General features: G+C 37.0%; 2 protein-coding genes across 6 annotated transcripts in view; both read right to left on the reverse strand.

Annotated features, from left to right (window-relative positions):
* The window catches only part of nsg2 (neuronal vesicle trafficking associated 2), a 42,623-nt gene extending 32,051 nt beyond the window's left edge, over positions 1 to 10,572 (reverse strand). The window contains exons 1-4 of one of the 2 annotated variants that reach the window (XM_052587385.1): positions 10,325 to 10,572; positions 10,043 to 10,075; positions 9,700 to 9,858; positions 6,689 to 6,808 (exon numbers count right to left, since the gene is read on the reverse strand). In XM_052587385.1, coding sequence (XP_052443345.1) covers positions 6,689 to 6,808; positions 9,700 to 9,828 — 249 coding nt within the window. In that variant the 5' untranslated portion in view covers positions 9,829 to 9,858; positions 10,043 to 10,075; positions 10,325 to 10,572. The remainder of the gene's footprint in view (positions 1 to 6,688; positions 6,809 to 9,699; positions 9,859 to 10,042; positions 10,076 to 10,324) is intronic. The other variant, XM_052587384.1, reaches the window with a different exon arrangement.
* A 2,652-nt stretch (positions 10,573 to 13,224) lies between these two features.
* The window catches only part of LOC127985680 (cytoplasmic polyadenylation element-binding protein 4), a 29,684-nt gene continuing 17,717 nt past the window's right edge, over positions 13,225 to 25,191 (reverse strand). For 2 of the 4 annotated variants that reach the window (XM_052587731.1, XM_052587730.1), the window contains exons 3-11: positions 24,542 to 24,632; positions 21,941 to 21,991; positions 21,053 to 21,076; positions 19,387 to 19,557; positions 19,164 to 19,253; positions 18,379 to 18,497; positions 18,073 to 18,187; positions 17,661 to 17,842; positions 13,225 to 17,114 (exon numbers count right to left, since the gene is read on the reverse strand). In XM_052587731.1, coding sequence (XP_052443691.1) covers positions 16,887 to 17,114; positions 17,661 to 17,842; positions 18,073 to 18,187; positions 18,379 to 18,497; positions 19,164 to 19,253; positions 19,387 to 19,557; positions 21,053 to 21,076; positions 21,941 to 21,991; positions 24,542 to 24,632 — 1,071 coding nt within the window. In that variant the 3' untranslated portion in view covers positions 13,225 to 16,886. The remainder of the gene's footprint in view (positions 17,115 to 17,660; positions 17,843 to 18,072; positions 18,188 to 18,378; positions 18,498 to 19,163; positions 19,254 to 19,386; positions 19,558 to 21,052; positions 21,077 to 21,940; positions 21,992 to 24,541; positions 24,633 to 25,191) is intronic. The other 2 variants (XM_052587732.1, XM_052587733.1) reach the window with 2 other exon arrangements.

Raw genomic sequence — 25,191 nt, forward strand, 5'->3', positions numbered from 1 at the left:
CCGAGCCTAGTTCTAAGTGTGTCTGCGGTGCTGTCAGTATCGCTCAACGGAGATGCCTTGACACTTTGCTGTGAGATCTTTTTTTCTTTCGTCTAACTCTCTGTCAGTAATAGTCTAGATTTTTAAAGTTATAGTTAGTGGTAAAGTACAACATAGATTTGATTTGAAGTATCTTGTCTGATGGATTTTATTTTTGATCCGCGTAATGCCTACCATCTTTTTTCTTTTGTTTTTAACTTTTTATAACATTGTGACAAACACCAAGTTTTCTGGTTTGTATCGCCGCTTTACATTCATTTCTTTTTTAGTTTGAGGTAAGGTACAAATGCTAAATGCTTTCTTTTCTAGCTGGTAACAAAACACCTTTTTACATTTTTACAAGCTCTCACATCTTTTTCACGTGTTGCAAACACATCTGATAGTTTTGACTTGTTTAGTTGTTTTAGATAAATAACCAGTAACCTATTTTTTTTTCTTTTTTATTTGTTACAACTTTAACAACGTTTTACACTTTTCCAACTACGAAAACAATCATTACATCGTTCCCATTTTGTTTGTGTGTATAACCTTTTTTCTTGAAATGCACTGTTTACTTAAAACCTTAATAAAAACTTCCCTTATACCATTTTCATGATTTCATCCCTTTCCACAGTTTAAAAAAAAAAGCACATAGATCCCAACACATTTTCACCCTCCCTCACCGAAATTCCTTCTTGGAGTCGTAAGTTCATATCTAGGTCACCGAGGTGTACAGGGAGGGGAGGGGTGGGGGGTGTACAAACAGGTGTCCAGAACAGATGGCTTTTATGACCCTCATCAATCAAATTTTTGACACATGGTGTACTATATCCTCTCTTATGTCAATAAGTGGGTGATATTTCTATCTGCAAAGATGCAGACAAAAGATATGAATGTGATTCTCCAGCAGTGGTGGAAGGTGAGATTAATCAGGGTTCAAACTGAAGAAAAGCCATCTGGTGTCATAAATCATCTCTGTCGTTGTGAACAGAGAACAGCGTGTCCCACAGGAGTTCAAATACACTGTCGCATTTTAACGTGACAAATGACTCCAGTAAATTGCCCAAGCTTTTCATTCAATTCTAATGGTGTCTCTAACTCCATAGAATATGTCAACTGCAGATACAAGATATAAGTGTGATGTAATATTGACTATTTTATGACACACTGGTTCATACAGAGAATTCTAGACAAGTGCCCATAATGGTTCTTTTTTTTCAAGGATAGAATCTTAATTGGATATTTCACCCAAAAATGAAAATTCTGTTACCATTACTCACCCTCATGTCATAAAATAAAATAAAATAAAAAAAATGAAGAACCTTACAGTTGTTAGGAGTACTTTTACACTAGTCTCACCATCTCATGTCTCACCTTTTTGGAGCTTGAGACTTATGGACTCAATTAACTATTGTTGCATGAAATAGAAAAACAGCTTTCTTTTGTGTTTTGCAGAAGAAATACAATGAAAAACAATATGGTGAGTAAATTATGACAGGATTTTAATTTTTGCAATTAAATTTTCGGTAACATTCTACATATTTTTGGTTGGCACTGTAGTGGAGAACATTTAAAAACTGGGGGTTGAGTGTTTCCAACTTGTCTTTGAAGACTATAAACACCATCACTCACCACGATCAATCACTCTGACAGTGACTGGCCCCTGCATTACCCGGGGTCACTGCTTGACAACATATGGTTTTGCCCAAGCAAACGATTTGTCAAATTCAATGAATGGCCATCATCTGTAGGGGGATGCTTTGAGCAATTCAGCTTAACTGCAGCATAGCATGGTCTCCTGACTTCAGGGTGGGTGACAATCGTCTCTGTTTCCTGGCACTCCCACATGATTGGGTACTTTATTTTGTCATCGAGCGAACAGCCAGTGACAATTTACTGTGTGACTAGAGAGAATGGATTGGCAGCGTTAAACAAAAGTGGATTGTGTCCCCTCAAATGCATCTCTCTGCATGACGTTCTCTTTTCTGTCAATGACTGGATGAGTTACGTTGCACCAACAAAGGCATTTCAGCTTCAATGCTTGCAGGCTTTCACATAAAAATTATTTTAAAGGGGAGACATTTGCTATTTTTGTTTATTTTTTTTTTATTTATTTTTTTTTAGAAAGCACTGACTTGAAAACATTGAAATAAATGTGAGTGAGTGAAGTGACATTCAGCCAAGTATGGTTACCCATACTCAGAATTTGTGCTCTGCATTTAACCCATCCGAAATGCACACACACAGAGCAGTGAACACAAACACACACACTGTGAGCACACACCCGGAGCAGTGGGCAGCCATTTATGCTGCGGCGCCCGGGGAGCAGTTGGGGGTTCGATGCCTTGCTCAAGGGCACCTAAATCATGGTATTGAAGGTGGAGAGTGAGCTGTACATGCACTCCCCCCACCCACAATTCCGTCCGGCCAGAGACTAGAACTCACAACCCTTCGATTGGGAGTCCAACCCTCTAACCATTAGGCCACGACTTCCCCTAATGGGGTTAATGTTTTAGCACATGTACTTATACTTTACATTACTTTACACCAACCAAAAATTAACAAAAAGTACCATGGTATTACCATTGACTTGTAATATGGTAACAGCAGTATTATTTTAATTATTTTAAGTACTATGCAGAAATCATGGATATGAAAATAGCAAGCAATTATCTTTACACAAGGCAAAAAAAATTGGCATGATATTACCATGTTTTTTTTACATTGCATCATGACATTACCATGTAAATTCACTGGAACATGAATCTGATCACTGAAGCCAGGGTATGGATATGGTACAAACTTAATTACCATGGTAAATATCAAAGCAAATGGATAATTTTAGTCCATAAGATAAAATAAATAAATAAATAAAATACAAATAAAACAAAATAATGAAAATATAATACAATAAAGTTTTAAAAAGGTCATAAAATTTTTTCTTTCTCTTTGGAGTGTTACAAACTCTTGGTGCATAAAGAAGATCAGTAAAGTTGCAAAGAATAAAGTCTCAAATCCAAAGAGATATTCTAAATCAAAGTTAAGACTCTGCCACGCACCCCTAAAATGGCTCATTCAAACACACCCCCACATGTCTACGTCACTATGTGGAAAATTTGGCACCCAAAGAAAGAAGGCATGGTTTCAGTAACCGCTGTTAGTGTTAAAGCAGCCATGTCAGGAAGATGCTGTGTGTATCTAGGAGAATGCAGTAGATGCATTTAGGAATCTTTAAGATTACTTACAACAGAAGAGCAACACATTATATGGACAACCGTTTTGTGAACCTAGGAGAGGAGGTCATTCTGATTTTGCTATGACAATCTGGTGTTTCTGAATCAGCTGCTGTAAGTATGTTTGTTATTAGTTTAAGCACTTGCTATTGAATGGTCAAATGCGGATTTTTGTCGCATGTGCGAGAGAGAGAGAGAGAGAGAGAGAGAGAGAGAGAGGGTCACACAGTGGACTTAACTGTCCGTGGCTTGTGTATTGCCACTCCTGAACTACAGACAATGTCTTCTTGTGGCATCTTACCTGGGCTAAGGAGAAGAAGAACACGCCACATCGAGGCAGTAATTAAATCATAAGCAGCCCCTACCAAGTATTGAATACATGTACACTAAATGAACTTACTTTCCAGAAGGCCAACAATTCACTAAAAATGTTTTGTATTATTGGTCCTATGAAGTATTCTAATTTGTTGAGATAGTGAATTGGTGGGTTTTTGTCAAATATGAGCCAAAATCATCACAATTAAAAGAACCAAAGACTTAAACTACTTCTGTCTGTGTGCATTTGATTTATTTAATATACAAGTTTCACAATTTGAGTTAAATTACTGAAAAAAAAAAAAATCATTTTTCTATTCTAATTTATTCGAGATGCACCTGTAAATGCAATATTTTTTTCAAGACCTGTTTTTAAAATTGTAAAAAGATGCAAGGTGTACAGCTTTATTTGAAATTTAAAATATGCCCACTCTATTTGTGGTCTTGTAAAAGCTTAACTGTGTATTAAGTGCTTTTTCTCTCTGTCTGTCTCTCTGACTAGCTGCCTCCGGTGAAGCAGTATTTTTCTCCCTCCTTTTTATTTCTTATTTCCCCCCATTTTCTCTCTGGTGATGTTAAAATGGTAGGCTTAACAGGAGCCGAAGGGTCTAGGCAGTGCAGCGTGGGTGTGCCAGGATGCGAGTGGTCCTTCAAGCGAGCACGTCTGCTGCTCACCCAACCCCTCTCCTTCATTCTTATTCTGCTGCGCTCCCAGAGATGCCAAGACCGACGGGGCAGCATTTCAGCTCAACGTCCTCTATTTTTCTTACCTCTCTCTTCCCATTCCTCATGTCTGCTGTCGGCTTGACATCCATTCAGCTATGGGATGTGTGTCTGAACTGAGAATTGTGCAGCTACGACTGAGGATTAGCTGGGTATCGGTTTTGCACTGCTAATGAGAATTTGTGTGTCTTTGTGTGTGCAAACACTCTCCATTAAGAAGCTTTATTATTTTTAGATAGATTATTAATTGGTTTGCAGCACTGCCTGAAGGTTCTGCAGAGGTGTATTCCTGGAGTTTGACAAGTAATTTCTTCTAATAATGTGTTTGTGGGCTTGCCTGTTAATTCAGTATTTTACATTTACATTTGTGCATTTAGCAGACACTTTTATCCAAAATGACTTACAGTGCATTCAGGCTAAACATTTTTTTTTTTTTTACTACTGTGTGTGTTCCCTGGGAATTGAACCCACAACATTTTGCGCTGCTAACGCAATGATCTACCACTGAGCCACAAAAATTATTTTAAAACCTTATTGAGCACAATTCATCAGCAAACATTCTACAGAAAGAAAACCACTATTTTGAACCTGATCTAAATACATTTCTGAAACAATGTTTCTAAATTTCCCACCAATGCTACACATGTGCGGAACAAAGAATATTAACTAGCAAGATTTTTGTTGTTGCAATTCAGTTGTTAGGAGGTGTTTGCCTATTGCTCCAAGCCAAAAGCGCCCAGCAAAGTCAATAAAAAATGCTTGGTTCTCTCTTTGAATGTAATGGATCTATGATATTTTTGGCAGTTTTCTGACTGAAATGAAATACCTAGAATTAAATTGCCTGGCAAACGGCAAGCAACTGACCAGAAGTTACCAATTTCCAATGGGAAGTAGTTCAGGAGCTATGTAGAGTTCCGATCATATGCTTATGTGGACATTTTTGATCCGATTCCAGCATCGGGCATGTTAAAATAATTAATTCAACTTCTGTGGCTAGACCGTATCTGACCGCCCAACCGGATGTTATGCATTCTGATCATAACAATGAGTAAGAAATTAGAAATACTTTTTTTTTTCACTTTAACATTATTAACATTATTAACAATATTTTGTAAAATAACAGTTATGAATATATATGACAGAAATAATTATTTAAAAATTATTCAATCATTATTTATGTTGATTAGCCCCAGAAAACCTATGTTTTTTTATTAGGTGAGTTTTATTAGGAGAGTAAAAATAAACCGTGTGGCAAATCTAATATTAGTATTAATGTAATTATTTTTGAACAACAATAATAGTTTTGTGTTTAGTAAATATTTGTGGCACTTAGAATAGTTAGTATAGTTTTCAAATCATTCCCCATATTTTCTCCTTCCAGCCAACTGTACTAATATCATACAGAAATCATATAACCTTCCTGCTTAATTAAGTTGTCTTAATACATTTATTTTTACATGATATGTTAATATGTTCCACTTGGCTGCATAAGACACCAAGAGACCCCAACTCTCTTTTGTTTTGAACATTTAATGAGGGGGAACATTCCTTCTTTACTTGCTGGGGGAGTACAGCAGGGAATAGGATAAAAATCCAACTGGGAGGCTTCACACATCAGAGATAACCCTGCAGTTATCTTTCCGTACTCTGAATGACTCATTCTAGACAACAACCTCGAGAAGAGTTTGCTACGTCAAGCTCATACAAGATTGCTCCGGTATGTTTCAGTGCTTCAAAAAATAACAAGCAGAAAGTTGAAAGATGATTTCAGACTAGATCATCTAGATTTTTCGTAGTGCACTGTGGTTTCAAGACAGCTGACAGTTTCATTCAGTGTCATTTAAGAAGGAAGTCAATCTTTTACCAATGTTTGCTGTCTTCTTCACCTGTCTCTCCAATGATATTCACTGCTACTGTTCACTGGTAAAACATCCCTCCAGACTCTCCAACTCTGCATTAATGAAAACAGTTCCGCCCGCCAACAACTCTCTATCACTCAACTGCCTCTAGAAATGCTTCCAGGATTCAATCCAAATAGTTGAAGAAAACAGTATTGAAACAAAGTCTGAGTGTCTACTTTTTTTGTGACAGCATTAATGACACTTAAAAAAGAAGCGATCTTTAGAACATCTTTCTAAATCACCAAGAAAAAAATATCCATGCTGTTACAGGCTGGTCTTTGAACTGGTTTCACAGGTTCACCAGTGTGGTCTTGCTGGTGAATCTGTTTTTTCCCATAATATCTGTTGACCAGCCATGATGTTCTTTTAGCAAGTGAGTGTAAAGCAATGCCACCAAAGCCAATTTATAAGAACTGACAGAACTGATTGCATTGTAAACTAATTGTTCAATGTTCATTTTCTTTCTATGAATTTCAGCCAAAGGAAGTCCAGCCATACCTTCAGTCTTTCAGAAACTCCATCAGACACACTGATGGTGAACTCCTCCACCTTGGGGACCTTCAGCTTGGCCTTATTCTTCTGTTCCGTCTGATACTCAGTTCGTGTCTTCACCACCACCTGCGAAGAGAGTGTTTATCCATCAAAACGTCAGTTTGACTTAATGTAAACAGTAAATTCCCTGAGCGTTTGATATCTGTATATCATAAAGGAAGTAACTTTCTGATCAATACCGTAATAACCATAATCATGTTAGGCCTTCCTCATGATAAAATGTCATGCTGATTTTTTAATTGCTCAGAATCACTGATCCCACACACATGCTGAGGTAAGCAGGACTTCCAGTAACGTTATCATAATTGGCCTTACCAAAATCAAAGCCTATTCCCACAACAGCACTCAGTCATGGCAAATCAGACAGGGAATATCACATTGCATCCCAGATTATGAAAAAACCTACTTGAAATACAAACTGATTATCAAAAATCTAATTTTAATCTTGTTTTCAAACCACAGGATGTGTATGTGCTTTAGGTAGTGTTTATAAAAATTGGATTTCAAGTGTTCAAAATTTCAAGCGGATTTGAGTTGGATATCCAAAAAAACATATTTCTTGAATTGCAATTTAGTGAATTCCTTATCCTGTCATTCAGTATAAACTCCAACTAATGAACTGAGATTTGAACTTTGCCCAATTTAGAATTTTTCCCAACCCTCGCTGAAGATGAGATGTGTGGTAACAGATGGAGGAATGACACCTCTAGATGATTATGTCTCAGTATTGACCTCGGTTCCTGCCACCTTGCTTTCTAGAAACCCTGAGGTTGATCAAGTCTAATGCCCTGTAGACCACTGGATGAAGCTCAACCACTTGTCATGAACTCTGCAATTACTGCTTATCTGTCTCCTTCCCAAACCCTCTGACATTTCATTTTCCCCATGAATAACCATCTTGTCTGCTTCCATTTCTCTCTCCTTCTCCTGAGCTACTGTATATGAGGCACTCTGTTATCGCTGGGATTGTTATTCTGTGTTTCCACTCCCCTAGAATGCAACCTCTGCCTCCAGGCAAGGTTGCGCATTGACTTTTTTGCTGCTGATTCAAGCCATCGATAGTGTCAACACCAGGGACTACTCTGGATCGGACTAGATTTATCCTCTCCAGTATGTGTTGTACTGATAGAAGACATATTTTATTGAAAAATGTTGTTCTTCAGTTATGGTGTCAAATAACTGACAAAAACTCATTACTGTTTTAATTCAATGAATCTGCACACCTCATCACAGCAAATAAACCTAATTCTTCAAAGATTGTGTTCTTAACTAGGCTCATGTAAAATGAATAATGTTAAGACAACTTTCAAATAATTTGCAGTCATTACTGGCTGATTGCTATCTGCAGACCTCTAGAGAAAAACAATGATTTCCCGCAGGGCTGATCCTTGTCCTGCTTAAACACTTTAATGTCAGCATGAACAATTAATGATTATTACACTGTCCAAGTTTAGGTGACAGAATTGTATTAAGTGCATATATTACAGCCACTTCAGATTCTATGATTCTCTGCTTTGCTTTGGACCATGCAAACAAACTGTTCATTTATTTATTTTGATTCTTACAGTCACAGAAGAATGAAGTTGGTAATTTAAGTGCCGCACTGGATTCAGCATTATTGATTAGTTATATATAACATTTTTCATTGTGTTTTCATTAGACTTAGCAGCAGTCTTTGAATATACCCTTGAACTGACTGACTTTATACATGAAGCTATAATTAGTGATCTTCGTTACAAAATAGAATTGGGCATATTTGAACAAAATGCTTTCAAATAATTTGTACTGGACAAATTCAGTCATTTTTCAGACTGAGGATCAAGGCCATTCTGTTAAGTTACTATACTCTTTCATCTTACAAAAAAAAAATGTCATAATTACAATCTATTTTTTTATTATTAAATAATAAATATATTGAAGTATTATGTAATGTGAGTAGGGCAGGATCATTGTCCGGCAAGGCACACATCTCAACATTAACTGACCTTATCCAAGATCTCTTCAGGGACCTTTAGAAATATGGTAGTCTAGAAAAAATTATTAAAACCAGTATTTTTTTCTTTCTGTGCTTTTATCTTCATATAGCCTAGTAATTTTTTCTTCCACTAACAACTGGAGCTAAAAAAGTGAAGCTGTAAAATAATATAAATATTATATTTACAACCAGTTTTCATTGAACAACATTTTAGTCCACAATAATGATCAAGTATACATAAAACCCTAAATTGCATAGCCTATGAGTGCCACTTGTTTTCACAAGAAAAGAAAAAGGCTCACCGGGTGACATAGATATTTTAATAATAATCCAAATACATCCTCTTCACCTCTAAACTGGCATTAAACAAAGGATGCAGCCATATGACATCTGAGATAAAAGATAAACTGGCTTTTTCTCTTTGTCATGCAGGCCAATAAAGGATTGGGGAGGGGTGGGGGTGGGGTGTTTAGGCTTGCGTGGAGGGCTGCGCTCTCCTTAAAATATGATAGCGTTCCCTTTTGTGACTGGCTTGTGCACAGGTTTTGGCAGCGTGACAGGCCACTTCAGTTAGCAGGTGCAAAGAATGATTGCGCCTTCCTCAGCAAGATCCCAAATGAGGGCTGAAGCACCACTCACAGAAAGTGTCACAGCTCGCACCCTAAGGCACACTGGTTGGCTACTCAACCTTAAAAGCAGAAGATTGTACCGACATGTTTGCGGAAAACAGTGAAAGCTTTTCATATGAAATAAAAAACAAAAACAAAATCCAAAGATAAAATGAAAGGATACTGTAATAAAAAAAAATAGCCTGACCATTTAAGTTAACACATACAGTAGGGTCAATACAACATTATGCTTTCTAGGAATCAATTCCATTTGACATTTTGCTGTGACAATAGGTGAAGGTTATATTTTTCTGACCTGACAAGAGGGATAGTAATGTTCTATTATATAAGACCTGAAGAACAATGTTCCTTACCTTGTCTGGGGCTTGGTACTGAAGATTAGTAACATCCAAGGGCGTGATGAGGGGTACGTTCTGAAAGCCGTCCTCAACACTAACAGCTTTTGCTCCTTTCTCTTGTAGATTACTCCCCAGTTTAACCATCTTTAAAAGATTATTTCACTTTTCACCAGCCTATAAATGCAGAGAATTAAAAAAAAACCGTTTAAAATAGCATTTTAAAATATTCCAGCCTGGCTCCAAGTCAAATATCGACCACCTTTAATAATAAAACAAACAAAATCTATACACCTCTGGCACATCAATAAACCATGCAGAGTCACATCACACCTTTTAAATCAAAGCATTAGGTAAACACCTCACGTGTGTCTGTCTGATGTCAACCCGAATGCTTTAAAACACACAAACGTTGCGCTTGTAAATGAAAGTAAAGGATTGTGCATTGATCTTGAAGATGAAAGAGAAAAAAGCACAGCACAGCTGAACTATATGGTGTAAAATCCAGTTGCCGAAACATCAGCCACAGAGCAAATAAAGCATCCGCGCCCCTTTTATGGCTGGTTTACCAGACACAACAATTTATCTCCCACCCAAACACAACACGCCAAAGATGAAAAGATGTTTTTAAACACGTACTCACCAAACGAGGTCAACTCTCACGCTTTAAACGGGCTCAAAGACAGTTTAAATTCGGCTTGTTGATGAAGGCAGGTGGAGCGTCGAGATGGAGATGCTGTATGTGTGTGTGCGTGCCTGTGTGTGTGTGTCTGAGTGTGTGTGCGTGGCGCAGATGCGAGAGATGCAGATACTGACGGCCTCACGCAGCATCCAGACCCTCACTTACACTCAAGCCACTAGGGGGGATCTAAAAGAAACCCTACATTTGTTTTGCCCGACCCTTACAAAGCCTGAAGCTATGCCTACCCACACCAGCTGACTTGTTTGCCACCTAGTGAAAAACTGAGAGAAGTGCAGTAGCATTTTAATGTAGGGTAGCCTACAGATCAACATTTTAAGTCAAATAACGCAGCATTAAAAAAAAATGGCCATAGTTCTGATTATAGCCTGTAGTTCCGATTCTGAATGTTGATCGGACAAGTAAAAATGACTGTAAACACCTAAGAACGTCTATTTTATATTAGCCTAATCCGTCAAGTTGCTTCTTGCTTGGCAGCCACAAACAGCTTGTGGGATAATACATGATGTACCGGAATTGTCTATTGCGATACTTAAAAATAACTAATGGTAATGTTAAAAATCTGTTAAATTACGCCTAAATAAAACATTTTATCATTGTGCAGTTTAGTTTTAGGCCTATATAAACAATAAGGGCATTGCAATGATTTTAACACGGGTAAAGGGGTTTTAGACAGCTTTTTGTGGCTTATTTTCTTTAAATAAAACACCACCACCAATAACAACAATTATTATTTATGTGCCAACATCATTATGATAAATACGCCAATGCTAATTAAACAATTGCAGGTAATTGTTAGTTCTTAATATCATAATAAACTAATTGGTCTATGTTCGAACGAGAAGATCTTTAGTCGCCAAACAAAATACAAAATTGAATTGATTTGTCATGAAATCCAATTTTAGAAACACATTATCAGAATAGTATTTGCTCACAATATGTTGATCAAGACCACCAATTTAAACCAGTTAAAACGTATTTATAGTTTAATTAATTATATATTTATAGTTATATATAGCCTAACAGTATAAATAGTAGCCTACATGAGAATAAAGAATATAATTCTTTTATTTCTGTGTTTAATTTGTTTCATGGCTAGGCTTCTAGGCTTCATGCGTTAACAAAACAACTGCTACCAATGGATTTGCATACATAGGGCCCACTCAATTTCATCTCCAGCCACGAGGGGGCGTGAAACATTACATATTTATAATGCCTGCCATTGCACTAATAATTATTCACTCAGTTATGTGTAACACTTAAGGCACCGATCCCAATTTAAAAACGATTGAAGGTGGATGGGGGTGTAACACCAACAGTGATTTTACACACAAATGTGTTATATATTGTAGCTACATGAAATACACAAACACACTGTCCCTTGAAAAAAAAATAAAAGTGCACTTAACTGTATTGGATGTCTTTTTTGTAGTGTACGTCAAATCTTTCAAGTTCCACTATTTCCATTTAATATAAATGTAAATTAAAATACATTTTTATCTAAATGCAAATAACGTGCAATTAAGTTTCTGATATTCAGCTTAAATTTAAGCAGTTGTATTCATCAAAGTATTTTAACCTTTCTGTTCCCTCCTTCTTTGGGATGCCAGAAAAAAATATGCAGGAATACTCATCATGTAACTTCTGCTTAAGGGTGTGGCAATGATGTCTCGCGTCATGCACTGCTTCAACTGATGATCAATCTGTTTATCATCCAAATAATTCCAAACGAGTTCTGTGATTGAAACCTCTCACCAGTGAACCACCATGATCTACATTTCCTGTCCCGCAGTCTCAAGGGAAATAAATAATTAGACTGTGACCTTTGTTTCCAGAGTCTGAGATGAGGATGATCTCATCTCACTCTTCCATTATTCTACAGATCCTGTAGCTGGACAGATATACGGGAACAACTGAGGCATGTTCACTGTTTTATTAGGGTGGATCATCTTCATTACCTCAGCATGATGGCATCGACCACTGTGAAATCTAGACAAAAGAAGTTTCACTGAAACAGAGCCACACTGATCTATTACAGTTGATGAAAACGTCACCTGTAAAATTATAAAGCACAGAAATCGTGATCTCCTGTGGAGTATCGAGTGAAAGAAGGCAATAAATGAATTGGTTAATGATAAAATCAGATTGGTGTTCACCGAATTGAAAAATTATGCTATCAAGCATATACATTTCCCCAATCTGACATCTGCTTCTGATTTCTCTCTAAACATGTTCAATCTTTTTTGTTCCTTTGTCTATTTTGAGAATACTGTAGAATTCAAGACATTAATAAACAAGACACTGCAAAATGGGAAATCTACATGGGTGTCAAATACAGTTAATGTGAATGTGAACAAAAGCGTTAAGAAAATGTAAGAAATGTCATCCAAAGAACAAATAAAGCGCTAACAAGATCAAGTAACAAAGAACTGAATTTCTAATAGAACCATTCAGAGACAGCAGATGGTGCCACTGAGAACACAATAACTTGGAACATAAAACCTCTAGATATAAAAACAAAAGAAATACACCCAGCTTTCTAAAGCAATGCAAATGGATGAAAATGTTAAGTTTTTTTTCTCCCTGCAACGTGGTTATCACATAAATTCAGTGTAAAACTGGCAGAAAATCCAGAGGTTGGATTCCACGGCAGAATTCCTACTAGTCATTATGATTCATTTGAGCTGTGAGCGACAGCAAAAAGAAAATCAAACGAATTCAGAGTAGCATCTGCCAGAATCTACAAGTGAGATGCATACAGAGAATATCTAGAGAACGAGACTATTTCAGGCATCAATAACACATTTCTAAAACATAATGCAAGAAATACAGGAGAGTCAACATCTTGTCACAGTTAAGTTTTATTCATTCAACATTTCACATTACAAATATTTAAAAATTATGCATATTGTTATAAATAGTTGGCTGCAAACAATTAAATAACATTAGATTTTTCTTTTGTTTCACTAGCACTTACAGACCAACTCCTAGAATATGGACATTTCGTATAACATAACTTAATTAGAAAGAAAAATACAAAAATAGGAACTTATAAAGTGAAATGACAATAAAAATTAAGGTGATATCTTAAGTAAAAAAATGCTATTAATAAATACAACAACCTTCCCATACACAGTTAAAAACTATTGAAATTTTGCCATTAAGTAACATCGTTAACAGACAGATATTTAAATATTTATTTTCCTTCAGAAAATGTGAACCATATTTTGTGGAGCACAATATAGCAATTAGTAAAAACTAGACACTTTAACATATTAAAAGCTTCACCTCAAAAATATAACAAAAATCTGATCAAAATTATAAAAATTAATTATACATTCCAATTAAAAATATACCAATAAACAGCTAAATACATTGTTGACCTAATAATTACAATGCAATCAATCACAGTAGCTTGAAATAAACAAAATAAGCAAATGAGCACAAAACCTTTAATGTTTTAAAAATAACTTCAATTATTTATATTAGTACAAATAGTTTGATTTCTTTTCTTTTTTACAAACACCAGCATGAAAAGGATTACAATAACAGTAGAAAATGACTGTGAAAAACATATTAACATCTTCTTTAAATGTCGGCAATTAAAAATGGCATTAAAGAATTACATTGCAAAGAGTCTTTATCTGGAAAAAGTTCAAAAAAAGTATTGCACATAACAACTCCGAGTTAACTTGCAACATTTACCACATTCAAGTCTTAAGTTCCCCTTCCTCCAAACGGGTTTTGATTTACTTCAAACAGACAGTGGGGATGAAGTTCTCAAGTCTTTTCAACAGCGTACTAAAGAAGATGCTTTCGTCCTGCACTGCAAATTCATCCAATGACATTTAGAGTACTCTTTTCACGTGTGTGTGTGTGTGTGTGTGTGTATGTGTAAGTGTGTGCGCGCATCCTATCGATACTGGATTATGGGGAAGGCATAGAGAATAACATGGGTGTGGGGTGGCCTTAAACGAAAGGTTTAGAAACATCTGGTGCACAACCACAACAATTAATTTCAATAGCTAATTCATGTACGTCTTTTTTTTTTTTCTCATCATGCATGCTAAGGATTACAATAGGAACTAGTTGGCAGTTCAAGAATATATATTTTCAAATGTTAAAATATCTAAACATCAAACATCCATTCTTGTGATACGAGGATCAGCCTAAACATGAACCAGATTTAGCATTCTCCTTATATTATAAGTTTATATTCCAGCTATGGAGAGGTTCTCTTTTAGCCATTTTGCGTAATATTAACATGAACGACAACTTGTTCTTACCATGCTGCTGTCAGATCATTTCCGAATCTAGGGTTGCCATTAAAATCTAGTGTACAAGAGCCAAGAACTTAAGAGATATACACTCTGATCTCTCCTCTGCAGATTTGTCGCGTCAACACAAGTGCGTGCTTAGTTGTAAAGATTCCTCAGCACTGAAATGTATAAAAAGCATAATTGAAAATAATATATATTAAATTCACTCAACTTTTTTTCTCTTAAACTGAAAATTTCCATATATGCAGATCTCTCAGTAACAAAAGTACAAAAGCTACCTTTCACAATGTGAAAAATTGAGGTATTGCAAAAAGGAGGTTTTTTTTCCATTTTGTGAAAAATGTGCCTAAAATGACTGTTGAAAAAAAAAAAAGGATTTAGAAAAGTAGTGCATAATAAATGTTTATATGTGCATGACAAAATAATTTAGCTAGAAAACACTGTACCAAAAATCAGCAGGCCATGTATAAAATAATCACCTTTAACAGCAAATTCTTCAAAAAGTGTTTAACTTCGAAAATGTTCAACCACCAGTTCAAGTGACGGCGGAGAACGCCGCCAAGCCGACACGAAGATAAATTTCTCACTAGTGCATCAAGTCTTAATTGATCACTTACTCCCTGACGTTTTTGCGCTAGTCGATTTAAATGCCGTAAATCTACCGAATTGGAAATCCTGATGCCTGGCATAAACTCCTGACCGTGCGACACGTTCGGTTGACCTTTGGAAAGCGTGTAGACTTGCGAAAAAGGTTCAGTGGTTTTCACTAGTGTTACTAGGACTTTAACTGCATGCTGATCGATTCGAGGCCAATCTTTGGTTTGCTGGAGCCCATCTGGTCTTTATATTGAACGGGATGGGGACTGGGTCGGGGGCAGAAATAATCAGCCAAAATGAAATCTGCGGGGCAAAAGAAAGGAAATGTTCATGGATTCGCTAGCTAATACACAGCCATCTTTGGTTCCCTAATGTCTGAAAGTAAAACCTCTTATGTTTCAGGTGAGCGTTCGGGGAAAGGGGCCAAGTGAGCGGAGAGATGCATGGACTACCTTCAGTTATACTTCACACTCAGGCTGCTGCAGGACAGGAGGTACATTGTTTGATCATTCGTCCTCCCTTCTAAGTAGCTTTGACTGCTGTTCTGCTTGTACGTACACCTCTTTTCAGGGTTTTAGGCTTCTGGGGGCTGGGGAAAGGCTTAGGAGACACATTTCGCGAGTTAAAAATGAAAACGAAGGCTTGCCGCTAACAGCCTGAGAGAACGACGGCTGCTTCTTGCTAAGCTGGGCCAGAAACAAAATCGAGTTCCTTGCATTTGAACCAGCTTGCAGGCAGACTACTGCAACTTTACCAACATGCTGTACATTCCCCACTAGGATGCTGAATCGAGAATTCAAATCAGGAAGTGACAGAGCAGATTTTCTCAATGTGCCTTTTGCTGATGTCATTTCCTTTTTCTGTGGTCCTGGGGGAAAGGGTGAGACCAGCTTGATATTTTTTTTTCGTTTTGTTTTTGTTTTTTTAAATATATATATTCGACTTAAACTAGCAGCTAAGCTTGAGGTATTAGTTTTCTTGCATGTCACAATGGAGATCAAATCCAGACAGCTGTTGTGGAATCAGTTGTTGTCATCAAGAAACATTAAAGATTAGCATGGTCTTAAATTACAAAGTATACAAAAAAAGAAAAGAAAAGAAAAAGAAACAGCGTCGAGAGAATTCACTAACCAAGCTTTGGTTAACAACTGAGATCTTAGACCACACATCTGCACTCTGGGTAGCAAAGAAATAAGTGCACTCTTCCCGCACCTCTTCTTTTCATGTTTGCTCCTTCGCCTTTCCGATTCAATTAAAATAGGACATAATACTTCCAATCGCAATGTTAACAAAAAGCCAATTCTAAAGTCATGCAGATACTTACTGACAAATTATACTAATACTCAATATATTCACATCTCTGTGCACATGAAAATGAAATATAATGGAGTTATAAAAAAATAGAGAGATGGATTAGACGATTTCTTTTTCTTCCTGAATCTTTTTTTTTTTTTATCCATATTTTTTTTAAATATATTAAATGACAAATTAAAATCATATTTTTTGTCTGTCTTTTTAAAATTAAACTAAAAAGGAACCAGCAACAGAAAAGTGCATTTATTTAGATGATGATTTTGCGACTCCTCCTAGCCTTCTCTTTCTCTCGCTCTTCTCCTGGCCTACCAGCTTTAGTTCCAGCGGAAGGAGATGTGGCGAGGTCTGTCGCCTCCTTCCTTGACCAGAGGCTTGTGGAACTCCCGGCCGGCGCGTGAGTGGATGGCCGCCCAGCAGTATTCACAGTAATACTGGAGACAGGTCACATTGGCGCAGAAGAAAGGAGCGAACTTCCCTCCGCAGCGAGTCCCCTGACATTCATCGCACAGCTGGTCATCCAGGACGTATGGCTTCACTTCCACCTGGACCGAGAAAGAGCAGACTGTTACACGTGTGTTTTTGGACAGTTGTCAGTAATTCCTATTATTCACAATATGAATAGTCATGACAGAAAAAAAAGTAAAAAAAAGGAAATATCTGAATATTTTTACATTATATATCAATTGTTCTGTTTTGTTTGGTTAAATCTTTTATTCATTTGATTGTCCAATCAATTATATATATATATATATATTATTTTATATATTAATACCAAAAAATATTCATACCAAAACTTTAAATATAGTTTATTTTTTACATCATGTATTTGGCAGGTTTCATGGGATTTTACTATTGAGAACCAACACCTGACCATTTTGACCTTCCAAACTCCATCTTTCTTATTTTTTAACAAGTCCTGCATTGAAGAAACTCATTTAAATTGTAACTGAAACTATGCAAAACATGCTTTTGTTGATCAGCCAAAAACATGTTGCAATGTCACAACTAGGGTTAGAGCATAGTCCAAAACTGTGCTGGATCAATGCCATTTCATTGCATGTGTATTTTTTGTGGAAGTCAGCACTGACCCGTTTATCGATTTCTCCATGCTGCAGTTGTACAAAACGAGCACTGATAGCAGCAATGTAGCTCTGCTGATTAGAGAAGGCGACCCGCCCTGCTCCCTTGGGGTACTTCAGCTCTGGGTCTGTGTCAATGCCTGCGTAGCACACGCCTCCATACAGCCTGTCCATGATCATCGCCAGCTCCACTGTCAGAAAGACAATACATTTAATGCTTAATGTTTAGAAACACACACACCACACTGCAGAATTCTTTCTACCTGTTTCATGATCTAATAAAATGGCATTTTTTTTTGCTAGCAAAGAAGATTGGGTTGGGGAAGCACTAAAATAGTCTGCAGCTAGACTGACTTGTTCTGGCACAATATAACCCTGGCTACTTTAAAATCTCACCCAGTCACTAAAAGAAACGCCATACCTGCACGAAGCGGACGTGGCACCCCACCCACAAATATGGTCTTCCTCGGGTCCAGGGGCTGTGATCCATCCATCACAAAGTCACTATCATTAAGATTCCACGGGCGAATCTGGACCTGTTATAAAACCGCACGTCAACAAAATAAATGAAGAAATAATCCACGACAGTTCAAATCTGCTGACAAATAAAAAAAATAGCATGTCTTCACAGAAGAAGTAAGGACAAATAATGCTTGATTTGAAAATGCAACTGTTCAAGAAAAAAAAAATGTAATATTTGAAGTGCAGTAGTGTAATTCATCCTTACAGGTTTGTCTTTAATGGTGGGGCTGGAAACGCACAAGTAGAGTTTTCCATCCTCCTCGATGCAGGCATCGATAAGGGCTTGAACAGAGCTCTCATCTTGAAACAAGAGGAAAGCGTATCCTTTGGAAAAATTAATTTCAGAGTTAGTAAGCAGTAGAAATTGAATATATATTTTTTTTAATAGACATAATACCAAAACAACTCCTGTCTTTAAACATAATCAGCTTTACAAACCTTAATGGATAGTTCACCCAAAAAAATATTTCATGAAACTTCAGATTTCTGTCCTATTGAAAGTCCATTCCACCGAAAATTTCAAACTTCAAAAAGTTCATAAAAACACCACCAAAGTAATCCATATGAAATGAGCAGTTCAATCCATGTGAAGAGATAAAGATGGTTTTATATGGCATACAAATGAAATTTCGGCTTTTATGCACATATATAATTAATTTACTGGTCGAGCATAACAGATATGAAGTCATGGAGTCTCTTCAAAAGACTTCAGCACTCGATTCATATGGATTACTTTTTAAAGTAGAACGGACTTCCAGTGGAGAGAAAAATCTCTCAGGTCTCCTACACTTGAGTTTTGAAGATGGGTATGGAACGACTGAGTACATGATGATAGAACTGTCATTTTTGGATGAACCATCTCTTTAATTCAGTACTCAAGCACTCTCGTGGTGATCAAGCCAGCCACAACTATAATATTGGAATGTGCAAATTATGACAATTATGGTTTAAAAATGCCCTTTAATTGGTCAACTAATCCTCTTAGCTCACCTTTCGGGGGGAAGTATGACTTGCTCTCTGCTTTGTGAGGCCAATCCACAAACAGGTGCCCAAAACGGCGAAAACTAGCGGTTATCTCATCTGGGAAAGATAATATTGCAGATATGAGCTAGTGGCTATCGTGGACACGGTTCCAAAGCCAAGAATGAACCTTGAAACCTGCTTTTGTTTTCATAAGCAGCAGCGTAGAGGTCATTCTTAACGTGTGCAATACCTTCGTCTATATCAGGGGGGAGGCCACCCACAAAGACTTTGCGAGAATAGCGCTCCACCCTCTCTCCGTTCTGGTGAGGGAAGCAGTGGGGGGAACCCAGGCCAGGCAGGCTCTGATCGCCTCTCTCCTCGTCTGGGAAGCCATCTTCCATCGGGAACAGGGATGAATGTCCTGAGGAAATGGGAGAAGGCAGGAATTATTATCTGTGTCTTTCTCAGTGTTTAAACTATATTTTCCTGCACCACAGAGTAAAATGAATTAGACTGATGGATTATTCTGAGCCCGAGAAATACTAAGACAGACAATTGCATCATCTCGGTTGTGCAATTTCGAAAGCATAGGGATTTCTGAATTATGGCTACTGTGGTCCTGTAATCAAACAAATTATAGCCCAAAGATTTGGCCCAAGTTATTTTCATACTCTGCACAGAGAGTTTTGTTAAAGCATGGATAATTATTATACTTTTCCAATGTTTAAGGTTGGTTAAAAAAATAAATGCATGCATCTGATCAAAAATACAGTAAAAAAAGAAATAATGTAAAATATGAGTACAATTTAAGGTAACTCTTCTTATATACATTTACTGTAATTTCTGTTGTGGCAAAGCTGAGATTTCTGCAACAACTACCTCCAATCTACAGTGTCGTATGATCTTTCAGAACTCATTTTAATGTGAGGATTTTATGCTCAAAATTACTATGCAATGCTACTTAATGTATTTGTGAAGAATGTGATTTTGTTTAGGATTCTGTGAATTGAATGATCAAATGTACAGCATTTGTTTGATACAGAAACATTATGAATGTCTTTACTGTCACTTTTGATCAATTTAACACATCCTTGCTAAATAAAAGTATTAACTTCTTAAGGAATCGTATCGACCCCAAACTTCTGATCAGTAGTTTATATTTAACTCTTCGTTGTTAAATACACAAAACTACATTAGAAATTTCAGGCTAAATTTACATATTATATTAGTTAATTGTGAACATCTAGCTAAACTAAAATCTATTTTACATTCTTTAAAATGTCTGTGAATGTAGAATGGGTTGTTTGTTGGTCAAATGTATAATTAAGAATTTTTATTGATTTTTATGGGGCTTTAGGCCCTTTGCTTTGCATTGTGCATATAAAACTAATTTTTACAATTAGGTCATATAAGAGAATATTTTGTAAAATATATCCTAGTGTGAGTGTTAACGTCCAGCATATGATCATGTAGCTCTGCACTAAAGCTGCAGTAATAACATAGGGCGAGGACTGGAGGATGTAGTATTAGTCCTCTGGCTCAAGCCACTCCAGCAAATTTCCTCCTGACGAGACAGAACACAGGCCTGAGCTGCTTTACAAGACTTTATGTAAGGGAGTTAGTCACAACTGTGGCCTGGATGTGTGTGTGTGTGTGTGTGTGTGTGTGTGTGTGTGTGTGCGGATGCCCTGACCACAGAAAAGCCCCAATCAAATTTACTCTTCACCAAAGAAAAAATTAAATCTCTGAAGTACAGAAGGAAAGAGGCACAATCGATACACAAATGGAAATGAAGGCTGCACGTGAACATGCAAACGATGCCCCAAAACATGTCATGCAGATGCTGGATTATTCCACCCATAATTATTTGAAAGTCTTCATTTTTCTCATCTGGATTTGTTAAAAGTTGTCTTTACCTCGTCGCCTCCCATAATTCCTTGCTGCATGTAAAATAAGATGATAACAAGTAAAGTAACACATCCCCAATGAAAATGTGAATTCTCTGACTAAAGTTATTTTACACTTTATAAATGTGTTAAAAAGTATGCCATTTCAGAGCTGTATGACTTTAAATCAAAATCTTGCAAAAAGTACAGTTAGCACATCAATTACCTGGGTTTGTTGGCTAATTGCTTAAACACTGTTTACAAGACTCATACTAAACTGTGCAACTAAATGGACTAGATGTTCTTGGCTCAGTGAAGATTGGTGGAATGTATATCTAAGGACACTCAAGATTCAACCTACCAGTCCAAAAGTGTCTTAATTCTGAGCCAATTATCAACTGCATTAAGATTGCATTAAGATAAAATGCATGGAAAATATGCCTTGACTTTTTATGTACATGTTACTTTGGGCATTAAACAATTTGTGGCTATCTAGCTACAATTTCATCTTATTTAGAAAATATTTTAAGATATATTTCTAGCTAGCACTATACGAGTAAGGAAAATGATTTGAAACAAGCTATGAAAACAGGGCCAGTTTTAATGTTATCACCATATGACTGTGGGATTTGTACATATATCCTCCATTTTTATTCCATTTGCCCAACAGTACAAGATCATGCACACCTATATTATGACATCTAGCTATACATTACCTACATTTAACTACATCCTATATTTGTCTTGTTTTTATACATTTATAAACATTTGCATTACCCCGTGTTTCAAATGCATTTAAAGAGAATATTGAAGCTAAAAGGAACCATTGAGACAAATCGCCGCCTAAAGTATTTTCAACACACAGCTTGGGCCTGTCAAGCCACCAGAACAGTAAACCAATTAAATGCATATGCGTACCATTTATGGGCAAGGGGCTGTCTCCTCCTGTGTGGGTGAATCCGAGGCGACCTTTGAGAGAGGAGGGTATAAATCAGCTAGAAGGCTGGAATGACATACAGCACAACTGAATCCACACGTGGCAAGATTAAGCAGCCACTTGAATGTACACCGAAGGTTTAGTTTTCCAGTTGACAAATTACAGAATCACTCAATAAAATGGTTGTTAAGAAGCCAAAAAAGTATTAATTACATCACTCATATTTTTTGGATGACCACCCACTACACGTTAGAATCACAATACTCTCCTGGATGCAGATCACTTTCATTCTCTTGCTCAACTCATTCTGCTTGTAGTAGAAGAATGAGAGGAAACATCAAGTTCAACCAGCACGGTTGGTATGGATTGTTTCTCTATGTGGTGTTAACATGGCTCTGGCAGCCCCCTCCTTCTACGTTTCACTCTGAGAGCAGTCTGCTGGCCAGGGCCAGCACACCATTTTGTTGCTTTAGCGAGAACAGAGAGTTCTTTTACAGGCAAAGGACAATGCTGGAAGCTATTCAAAGCAACTTGTACAGTGGACTACTTCTCTTCCCCGTCTCTTGTTTGGTCATCTCTGCCACACTGGGGTGCTGTCTGCAGGGTCAGCCATGTCAAATTATTCTAATTTGGTTATTATGTATATGGGGTGAGCAGCTTTGATGCAAGAAACCATACAACCATTTTGGGGTTGCATTAATCACGGTCCAAATGAGTGGAAAACTATAACATGACAACGATGTAGTCAAAAATGGAAAAGTTTTCCATTCTATTTTTAAAAAGTTTCAGAAATACATGACAACATTTTCAAAACAATTAGCATTTACACATATCCACGAAAGCAGCCAATAGGCTGTATTACATACGCCAGGCCAGTAGTTAGCACGTTCCTGTAGGAAAGTGAAGATTATATGTTGTATATGATGTATCTCTGCTTTTAACTGTAATATTGGTGTAGTAAATCCACACTTTGCTAAAGAAGCATTAGCAAACTCTTAAGCAGCAACAACAGTACCATGTACTCCAGCATTATTGTGTATGTTTGTTTGCGCTTGTCTTTAAAATCGAAATGTAATGCGCATGTCTACACACCTAACACACACTACACACGTGCATGACGTCACCATTTTCAAAGAGTCCCGTATTGAGTGTTTACACAGAAATGATAATGGTGGGCTTTTCAAAAACTTGCATGTTTTCAAAAATATGCTTTTTCAGTCCCCAAAACGCTGTTGTCGTGTAAACAAACAGACAAAATGCATAAAAGGGCTTCCCATTTTGGCTGAACACATTGTCTTGTAAACGGCCCCTAAGACCAGGAATGTTAATTAAAAAAGATTGCATGCTTGATTGCACCTTATTGCAGGTGTTCTTATTACCATTTTACAAAAAAATATATATATAAATAAAACAAAATGGAAGAGATATTGATTTTGAGCCACAAATATGAGCGCTCGCATAAAGAAAGTCACAAGTCTCACAAAACCAGGCTGATGTGTTTGTAAAGACTGGTGTAGTTTCAGAGCTAGAGCTGCGGAAGGAGCTCTGGTTAAGCTCTGCTGCACAGACACAGCTATTTGTAGGTCAACAAAGAGCTTTATCTCTCTTCTTGCTCTGTTTGTGTGTGTGTGTGTGTGTGTATGTGGGTGTGCAATGATTCAGCGCTATTAGGCAGCTTTTTACAGCTGCTCACTCTCACACCAAAAATGTAACACCACATCTGATGTTAAAAAAATCTACAAAAGTATGCCAGAAAATGAAAGGTGTAAAATGCCACTGGAGAGTGCAAAGTAAAAATACTGCAAAGAAAAAAAGAAAATGTTTTAATGTCGGTTTACTTTTATTTTCTTTTTTCTTTCAATATAATTCTGCTCTGCTCAATTGGGAAATAACGGGCAGCCATAGCCAGCAGCAGTGACCATAAAAAAAAGATTAAATCTAATGTCTGCTCCAGAACATGCTCTAATAAACGCTTGGAATAACGTCATGGGTTCACTGTCGTTTGTATGCATTTACAACTGTTATCAAAGGTCAGGACTCCAGGACCGTGCCTTGCTATCAGTTGTCAGCTGCCTCAAAAGAGGAATATAAAAGTGATGCAATAACCAACCAACTTTCAAGAAAATGGGACACTGGTCACAGAATAAGAGCTGTATCAAATTATCAAACTCATTATGGTACTATTAGGAGCCATTTCCACAGAAAATATTACTGCATTCAAAAATTTGAAATGCAGGGCAGTGGAATTAAAAAAGGGTTTCTAGCCTTCACTTCTTTTTTTTTTTTCATTTAACTATAACTTGAGCACTACAAACGTGAAACCAGACACAAATGAAGTGATCAAAGGTGATTGTTCAGCACGTTTACATAAAACACCAACTGAAAAGCAGTGCAGTAGTACGAAAAAGCATGTTCTGCGTGAATGACCCCTTACTGGAGTACAAGTCAGCTACAGCTTTCATTTGATTACAGAGTGAGCAACGTGGGAGCCAGCATGAGACTAACGGCTGACGGGACAAAGGTTTTTGGCCATCAGTATGGTACTTTAACACACAATCTCCTTTGGTGGACTTTTATCTTACCTTTGAGAGTGTCTTGCTCAGCCCTCATGATGTCAATCAAAGAGTTCTCCAGAGAATGCATGTTGAAGCCATCGAATGAACGGGGACGATCCTGCGAGGGGAGAAAAGGAGGATGGGTATAAGGAAAAAAACAACTTTGATGGCATTTCTCATATCCCTCAGCTCTGCAGGAGTATCCCTTTCATCTACAATGGAGTTCAAGCTGTTGTTCTTTTGTTCCTCTCAAAAACTATATCCTGTTGAAAAGAAGTCACGAATGAAAGCCTCAACAGAGGCTCTAGACCAAAATATAAATCCAATTTGGTGCACGCTACTGAATTGACCTCTGGATCATGAGGCTAATTTCTAATGTTACAAGTCTAATGTTTGACATGATTTATAAACTCAAAGGTTGAAAAACCCAACGGCTTACACTTGCAGATTTAACTTTACAATGACGTAACCCAACAAATACAAACCAAGAAATAAAATGAACTTAAACCACGTTTATCAATGATGTCGTTACTCAGAACAATGTTTGCATATATGCATTTGCCATTAGCCAAAGGGACTAATGTGTGTGTGTGTGTGTGTGTGTGTGTGTGATCCCTGGAAAACAAACTCATGGTTTTGGCAATGCTAACATCATGCTGTACCAGATAATCTACTTG

This window comes from Carassius gibelio, chromosome B21, assembly GCF_023724105.1.
Source record: "Carassius gibelio isolate Cgi1373 ecotype wild population from Czech Republic chromosome B21, carGib1.2-hapl.c, whole genome shotgun sequence".
Lineage (NCBI taxonomy): Eukaryota > Metazoa > Chordata > Actinopteri > Cypriniformes > Cyprinidae > Carassius > Carassius gibelio.